This window comes from Anastrepha obliqua, chromosome 2, assembly GCF_027943255.1.
Source record: "Anastrepha obliqua isolate idAnaObli1 chromosome 2, idAnaObli1_1.0, whole genome shotgun sequence".
Lineage (NCBI taxonomy): Eukaryota > Metazoa > Arthropoda > Insecta > Diptera > Tephritidae > Anastrepha > Anastrepha obliqua.
This window is the reverse complement of record NC_072893.1, coordinates 116,535,038-116,544,244: the sequence shown is the minus strand read 5'-3', so window position 1 is coordinate 116,544,244 and position 9,207 is coordinate 116,535,038. Positions and strand designations below refer to the sequence as shown.

Genomic DNA, 9,207 nt, shown 5'->3' with positions numbered 1-9,207 from the left:
CGCCCTTTGTTAATTGTTGAATAACTGGAAACGTATTTGTAGGATTCACTTCAAATTTTCACACAATATTTTTAAGATAATGCAAAAAAAAAAAAATCCAATTTTTTGAAAATTCTGACTACCCCTAACCACGTGAGGCTAAAATGTTTTTAATTAAATATATTAAAATACAAACGTCTTCAAAAATTCTTTATAACAATAATTTGTGATGAATTTATTTTAATATTATGATAAGTAGTACTTTCGCAGCCGCCGTAGCCGAATGGGTTGGTGCGTGACTACCATTCGGAATTCACAGAGAGAAAGTCGGTTTGAATCTCGGTGAAACACCAAAATTAAGAAATAATAGCGGTCACCCCTCGGCAGGCAATGGCAAACCTCCGAGTGTATTTCTGCCATGAAAAAGCTCCTCATAAAAATATCTGCCGTTCGGAGTCGGCTTGAAACTGTAGGTCCCTCCATTTGTGGAACAACATCAAAACGCACACCACAAATAGGAGGAGGAGCTGGGGCAAACACCCAAAAAGGGTGTACGCGCCAATTATATATATATGTATATATTACTTTCGCAAATAGTTGAAGTATACATATAATTTTTTTTAATGAAATTGAGGTTAGGTTAAGCGAGCCTGTTTAAACTTTCGCATGCATTTTTTGTAACTGTGTATTTAGAACAGTAATTTCAACTAATTTCAACGGACTTAAATCATTAACGGTTATCGTTTTTTTTTTTTTTTGAAGTTGAAATATTAACAATAATCATGCATTCATACTAAAAACTTTTCTACCAATAAAATATAAAATATTTTCACTTAACAGGTCTAACAATTAGACTGTATTTTGAATGTCGAAAAAAAGAAGGATTAATGTTAAGAATCTTGAAAATATGAAAACACAAAAAAAAAAATATTTTTATTGCCCCTCATGAAAAATTGCCGAAGTATAAAAATCGCTGCCCCACCAAAGTGAAGAAAACCTTGCGAAGAAGATTGAAAAATCTTGCGATAACCATGTTGATTAGTTTAAAGACCAATGGGAGGAAAAAATTTGGTCTAACGACACAAACATAACTTATTTCATTTAAAAGGTTATATACAGTTAGAATTCTCAAAAAATCGATTTTTTTCTCTCAAATCTGGGTGTTTATCACTTCGAATAATATAAACAAAAAAATCCTATAAAAATCCTTAAACCCGGTACTGACAATATGAACAAATGAGGATCATTTTCACGTTCCCGCGATACTCGGTTCTACGTTACAGGAACGACCGGGATTTATATTTGTCCAAGGACTGTCACTCCAGCAGCATTACCCGTGCATGGGGAATTCATATGCTGCTATAACTGCTACAACATGATCATTTTGATATAATGGTATTGAGCCTATGCAGTGCATACAGGCAGTTGATTATTTTGAAATTCTTCAAAATGGTATTTTGTTTAAACAGCAAAAAAAAAAAATATTGCTGCTGGATTGACACATTTTTGGTCAGATATAAACCTGAATCAATAAGGCAATGATTTCAAACCACACTTGAAGCGCGCTCATGTGCATTGGGTTTAAGATCAATATCAAACTGTTAATGAAGTGCCCAATATAATCCCCGTTTCAAAATCTCAAAATTTATGCACTACAGTAATTACATATCGCTAGATGCCACGGAAAAAAACACTGCATTTACATAATAGTTTGAGCGACATGTGGTGAGGAGCGCGGCACTTGTCTTTTATATCGTCCCCTTAGTATTAAAATAGCCTATAAATTTTTTGATGTTTTGAGAAAATGAATTTCAAACTTTTTGTCGAAAGTGGCTCTCACTCAAATCTCGTTATGTCTGTAAATATTTATTATTTTTTGACTGACGTTTTGACCCACTTTGTGGAACTAGAATTTGACAAAATTTTGACCACATATAAAATCGACGATGGAGAATCCAAAAATTCAATAAAAAAATAATAGCCTATGAGCACATAGGCTATTGTTATACTAAGGGGACGATATATTAGATAAGTTTCCTTATACTCGATCAACTGCAGAGGTAGAACCGAAATTATAGAGATCAGAAATGTATCACCGGTGTTGAATTGGTTCCTACGGATGGATAGATTTTCGATGTGATCACCAGTAATGCACTAGCAACCAACGCGTTAATAACATACCTCACCATTAATATAAGCAAAAAAAGTCATTGCATACTATTTTATATTTTATGAAAAATCATATCAAGTCTAATTTAATGTTCTTATTTGGTCTCGTTTGCATAATTTTTCTAGAAATCAACATTTATGCAAAAGGTAAATTGTACAATCTTCTAGTGGAACAGTAACGCACCTTTTATGGTATGTTTATATAAATACTATGCTTATGTATTTACAGGAATTACTAGCCTAGAATTTTCGCCATTGTCTACTCGGATGAAGAGTACACAAATTGATTCTAGTTTTTCGCAACTTATCAATTTTATCTTAAATATATAGATATTTTAAGCTAACATTTTTCTTTCTTTTACTCCATGGCATAATCATCGCCGGCCTCACAATCACTGCTCTTATAAATTCCTGGTTGTTGATGCTGACGAGAAATGTCTGGTTGTTGACTAAGCCGTGGATGTTGGGCGTAGTGTTTTAGTGTACTTGTTGGTTTATAACAATTTCGTGTTGTAGCATTAAAATTCGACAATGGATTAAATGTGCTAAAAAATTCAGTTGTGCCATTGGTATCATTTCCAGTGATAGAAGTCCCGCTGGTGACATCATCGTCGACTTGTTTACGTTTTAATATGGCTGAATGCATATCACGCGAACAACTCTGACCGCGTGATTGTGTTCGCTGCACCTGAAGTATAGGTTCATATTCATATAATTGTGTCATGTAAAATCGGTCCAAATCAGCCTTTTCATAGTTTTCTTTTAGGCGCGCAAAAGCATTGCTACACAGGAAAAATATTATAATTAATATTGCGAAACAGACATATGCATGTATAACAAAAAGAACTCACTTAAAATTTATATTGTGTTTGTACATGAGATATGCCACGATAATCGTGAGGCATTTCTGCTCGCTGCCATTACAGTCAATCACTAAGATAGTACCACCCGCTTGAAATGCTTTATTTATGAATTTCACCGCGCGATAGCAATTCGGCAGAACAGTTGTCAAATACGATTTTTCGCCAAAGTTCAAATCGATCGCCTCAAATTCTTTGCCAAATTTGAGTGATGTACAAGCCGGATGGTTAAAGTATTCGTAGGTGTCAAATGCATCAACAGTTGTATTGTCAGTGGAGAGTTTAAATACCGGCGACGGATAGTATAATTCCTGTATGTGCTTATCAATGATAATGATGTGTGTAAAACCATGTGAGCGTAAATTTTCCTCATTCCAAACTATGAAATTTTTTGTTAGATAAATTCCTGGCATCACATTCTCCACAGCCAAATCGAGCGAGGAGAAAACAGTGCCCGAGGCGGTGGATGTAGGAAATTGTGTGAACGACTGTTCACATTGGTGTGATAAATTCTGTTGTTGTATACACGTTGTTGTCTGCATTTCATGCGATAATTCTTGTTTTCGCTGCTGCATTGTTATATTCTGTGGTAATGTTGATGATGCTGGTGTTGACGATGTTTGTTGCACTGCGTGTAACGCTAAACGTTGTTGTTGTTGATGAAGAGGCGTTGCGTTTACATTTGGACGGTTTCGATCATCTAAAAGCGAATCGTTGTTTGAAGGCGAATAGGACATCGTATCATACCGATTAAACTGAACAGCAGACATCTTGGAATTGCCCGGTAATGTCTGCGGAAAATAAAAGAAGAAAGTAATTATGATTATTATGAGATGTATATATATTACATATGTATGTATGTAGGATATGCTCAAAAAAGTGAGGCAAATCAAAGAAGCCAATTTTAAGAAATTACGGTATGCTCCTACAGAAATCGTTCCGAGTTTTTTTAAATCATTCGGTTTGTTCAGTATCCAAAAAATATTGTTTACTTATAATGCGTTCGAATACTCAAAAAACACTCGCAAGAGAAATCAAACACGAGAGAACAGAGAATTGGACGCGCTGCGAGTGGGTGCGTTCGTGATCGAAATAATTGTTACGGATTATCACTGATGGTATCACAATGGAACTATGAGAGGTCTAAGTGTGTCATATTGGCAGCCACCAGACCCACCGAGACCTACCTGGTTGGTTTAATTGGTGATTCTTCCAGAATCCAACTAGCGCTTCCGCACCATTTTGTTGCCACATCCTCGTTACCAACTTGTTTAACGGTTATTTACAGCATGACTCTATCCAGTCTGTGCGGTTTAAGAACCTTATTAGGTTGTTGGCGTCTAAGCCGGAAACTTGTTCGAGATTCTCGAACAGCGGTCGCCCCAGGGTTAACATTATGTCCCTCCGTAGGGCAGGGCATTCACAGAGGAAATGGAAGATTGTCTCCTTTTTCTCCGGTTGTTTACAACCGTGACAGTATGTATTATGAGGGATACCCATTTTAGCTGCTTGTTCTCCGATATACCAAAAGCCAGTTATGACTGCTGGAGACTAACCCAGGCGTCCCGTCGATTCATTCTTATTAATGCCGACGATTGCTTGAGGTTGTAGGTTCGCCATAACGTTCTGCTAATTTTGCATTTCGTCTGGTCTTTCCACCTACAATACGCGATTCGAAGGTATTTTTGGGAAATTGAATTCTTGACTGCATCTAATGGTGTGAATACCGATTCTGCAAGAACGTTATTAATGGCAGATTCCCCTCTTGCCAGTTCATCTGCTTTTTCTTTACCTTCAATGTTCCGATGTCCCGGGACCCAGATTAAGTTAACTTTATGATTTTCAATCAAGATGGTGAAGCTACTCCTGGTTTGTTCCACCATTTTAGAGGTTGTAGTTGCCGAACCCAGTGCCTGGATTGCATCTTGGCTATCCGAAAGAATAGCAATAGTGCCCTTAAAAGAGAAATCTGTGATTAGTAGCCTACAAGCTTCCCCAATTGCCAGTACTTCCGCTTGGAAGACGCTGCTGGTATTAGGGAGACACATAGATTTCTTAATTTTAAGTCTGTGAGAATGTATACCAGCTCCAACACCCCAGCCCATTTTACTGCCATCCGTATAGACTGTAGTGTCGAAATTGTTTAGACAGAATCCCTTATTCCATTCTTCCTTAGATGGAAAGATAGTGGCAAAATTCCTGTTGAATGTTACCGGCGGGACGATGTACTCGTCAGTTCTCGCCGATATTAACTGAGTTTGTCGCAATAATAGACTAGTATGACCATAAGTTTTTTCTCTCCAGCGACACGATTCATTTAACCTAAATGCACTCATGGTTGTTGTCTTCTTAATATGTAGGTCTATTGGAATAACGTGTGTCAGTGCATTGAGAGCCTCTCTGGGACTTGATCTGATTGCACCGACCGTTATTGCACAGGCTGATCTTTGTATTCTGCCGAGTAATTTGGTATTGTACTCTTTCCCTAGAGCTTTCCACCAAACTACCGAACCATACGATAAAATAGGTCGTTTCCACGACAGTCGGTTCTACGTTACCGAAACGACCCGGATTTATATCCGGCAAAGGACTGTCACTCCACAGCATTCCCCGTATGTAAGTATGGGGAATGTTTATGCTACTACATAAAATAGGCCGTATAACCGTCTTATACAGCCATAATGTATGCTTAGGTTGAAGACCCCATCTTCTTCCAAGCATACGTTTACAGGCATATAAAGCAATTTCTGCCTTCCTGGGGTCCAGAATTACCCCTAAGTACCTTGCGCGGGGTGATAGTGAGAGAGTTTGTCCGTTAATATTTGGTAGGGTAGGGTAGGGACCTACCTACGGATTATAACAAATTTTTTTCAAATCGTGTTCGCAGTATCCAAAAAAAATATGGAAACTAGGAGAGCAAATTAACATTTCATTTTGAAGGGAAGTTGTAAAATTTTTGCCGCACAAATTTTTCCCAGCAAAGCGGTGCCTGAATTGGAAAGATCAATATGGTTATGGGATATGTAAATGTCTACCATTCGGAATTCACAGAGAGAACGTCGGTTTGAATCTCGGTGAAACACCAAAATTAAGAAAAAGTTTTTTCAAATAGCGGTCGCCCCTCGGCAAACAATGGTAAACCTCTGAGTGTATTTCTGGCATGAAAAAGCTCCTCATAAAAAAATATCTGCCGTCCGGTGTCGGCTTGAAACTGTATGTACTGAACTGTAACTCCAATTGTGGAACAACATCAAACATATATATACATATATGTATATATATATATGTATATATATAATTGGAGCGTACACCCTCTTTGGGTGTTTGGCCGAGCTCCTCCTCCTATTTGTGGAGGATATATATATATATATGTAAATGTGGATATATTTCTTTCTTATTAATAAAAAAATAAACGAAAAAAAAAAAAAATAAAATTAATTTTGTTGATGTTTTTGGGATATTTAATTTAGGTTTATTAAAGCTCTATCAGGTGTTAACTTGCCAATTTTTGTGAGAAAACGTCGGGAATCGTTAAAGAAGCCATGGGTAATTGTGTTAAACGCGCTTGAGTACCAAAAAATAGTTTTGTTCATATTGTTATGTATATACAGGGTGCTTCATATCACCATTACTTTTTAATACATCTAAAACATTAAGAAAAGTATTGTTTCCCGAATATTATTAATTTTATCAAAATAACCAAAATTAACATTATTTATGGAACACGATTTAATTCATGCGACTGTCTCGGCTGGCTTCGCAGTAGCGCATCCTGTTAACCCAGTTTTCCCCAAGATCTTGGTAACTATTTTTGGCCTTATCTCACGAGTAGCTTGCTCGATATTTGCTTTAAGGGCATAGATCTTGAATGCATTGCTCACATGCTAACGGTCCTTGGCCGCAACCCACAAAAAGTTTAACGACGTCAAATCGCAGCTCCGAGGTGGCCGATTAAATTATAATTTATTACGAATTATCACAAATTTCATAAAATCGCGTGCACAATGTCCAAACAAGTTGAAAGGAAAGGGAAATCGGCAGAGCATAATGACATTTATTTTGAGGTGAAGTTGCAAATTATCTTTGGACAAATTTTTCCCCAACAAAAATTTCCAAGCATAAAAAAAGCTGATTTAGCATATGGTTGCATTTTTGTCAACAAAACAACTGAGTCTGAAAAACAAGAACAATTTACAAGTATGCATATAAGCATGAAGAAACAAGTATATTTTTTTTCAAACAAGGCAACGTGAGAATAATAGGATATGTCGCGGATGAAAAAAGTGTGCCACCGCTAATTTTATGTATTACATCTACTGATTTGGAGTCTTCAATGATTGTGCTCAATTCATAATGCGCTTGATCTCATTGCAGATGTCATACAATGCACGACCTTGTGCCACGAGAAATTATTGAAAAGAAAAATTAAGTTATTGACAGAATTAAACACATTCATGCAAGAAAGCAAGCAATGGTCAAAACTAAACAACATTTTTTGCATCTTTTCCGGATACAAGCTACAATTAAAACCGCTTCCAGTGCAATTTTCTCTTTTTGTTTAACCTCGAATCACTTTGAACGCTTTCCTTCTGTCATACACAACACCTAAACGACATATCTCCAAACAAAGCACCAGCTTACGAGGCCATGCAATAATCCAAAGTCGCATATTGCTTTTAGTAGCTGCGTGAATATATGCATACTTTTCGCGCCTGACCGAGCTAACTCACTACATACAGAAGGGATTTATTAAATTAAACTATATACTTACCATGCCTTTTTACACCAAATGATTTATTTTTTAAACGTTTTTTTTTTTTCTTTCTATAATTTGCAACTTAATTTTTAATCACTTTTGTCTTCCGCTACTTGTTTATTTAAGTTTTGTCCACTCGAAGCGTGTTTTATACGCGGCAAAAGAGGCGGCAAATGTGCGAAAAACCTGAATTTTGGAGGGTTAGTCGGCTGCTGTTGCGTTGTTTTTGCTTTCCCTCAGTTTCACTTGCTACACATCTGGCAAACAGCTTTCATTTGCCGTTGTACCACAAAAAATAATATTCAACAATACAATATAACATAACTTCACTTCTTATGTTTGTCGACTTAAATTGCTTAGAAAAATATTTGTGAAAATCTCTTAATATCGCTATAAAAATACAATTTACAGCACATAACAAAATCTACACATAGAGGAAGCGGAGAACTGAGATGAAAAATCGCGATACAAAAAAAACAAAAAAAGATACCAGCAGTGTTGCATAGAAATATTTAGTGTTGCCCTATCATGTGATTCAAAGGTTTAGAGTTCGGTACTCAAATGCAGTATAAGGCAAAATAGAAAAAGAACACCTATTAACTAATAATACGTTCACATATGCAGCTATAAATCCACCAAATTAATCTACCCATTCACATATGGCAGATTACCTGCAAAATTGACAACCAGCTGTCAATACTACTTTGAGAGGTTTTGCTTCATGAAAATTATTTTGGTGGAATATTCGGTGTTTTTGGTTTCTTTAATTATTATTAACGATTTGAAGAAAATACAAGGAGAAGGAATAGATAATTTAATTGCGCAATTGGCTGCTAATAATAAACAGTTGGAGGAAATCCATATGCGACGTTTACTGAGGTTGCAAAAACTTATGGCAGCAATATGCATGGGATATTCTATATTACATTTCATAATAAGTAAAAGGAGAACAAAACGTTTATGGACACACGCTTTTTTCTGTAAATTAATAATATTTAACAAAAATGTTATTAGAATTATGTTTACATACCTGTTTTATTTGCCGGCATCCATTTCATTTAGTTTTTATTTTTAAGTTTCTCCTAACATTCGTAATAATAATTATCGATAACACAGAAAACCCAGGGTTGTATGTCAAAAAGTATCGTTATTATCTATGATTAAATTATAATCTCAGATTTTGGGAGAGAAATTTTGTATGGGAAATCGCGCTTTTTAATTACGGATTTTGAGTTAAGCGCGAAAAAGTAGATCATCTACTTATATGTGAACGTATTATAATACATCATTTGTTATTTTTTTATGTGATGGCAAGATGCACGCTAGTTGCAGTTATTTATCAATTCTACCTTGCTTAACATGACTTGTTCAAGAACGAAGACAAACTTTTTAGAATTTTTTTAATAGTTTATTAAGGTCGATTTATGCAATCTTTTCGTTCTT

General features: G+C 35.9%; 1 protein-coding gene across 2 annotated transcripts; it reads right to left on the bottom strand.

Annotated features, from left to right (window-relative positions):
* Nucleotides 1–2,194: 2,194 nt before the first annotated feature.
* Nucleotides 2,195–8,210, bottom strand: LOC129237484 (uncharacterized). Of its 2 annotated transcripts, none has more exons than XM_054872263.1 (3): nucleotides 7,780–8,210; nucleotides 3,000–3,799; nucleotides 2,195–2,930 (listed from the first exon to the last, which is right to left on the bottom strand). In XM_054872263.1, the coding sequence occupies exons 1-3, from the start codon at nucleotides 7,780–7,782 to the stop codon at nucleotides 2,507–2,509; spliced, it is 1,227 nt and encodes a 408-aa protein (XP_054728238.1). In that variant the 5' UTR covers nucleotides 7,783–8,210; the 3' UTR covers nucleotides 2,195–2,506. The 2 variants fall into 2 exon arrangements, with proteins under 2 accessions (XP_054728238.1, XP_054728239.1); XM_054872264.1 differs by lacking the exon at nucleotides 7,780–8,210 and adding an exon at nucleotides 6,890–6,908.
* Nucleotides 8,211–9,207: the final 997 nt, after the last annotated feature.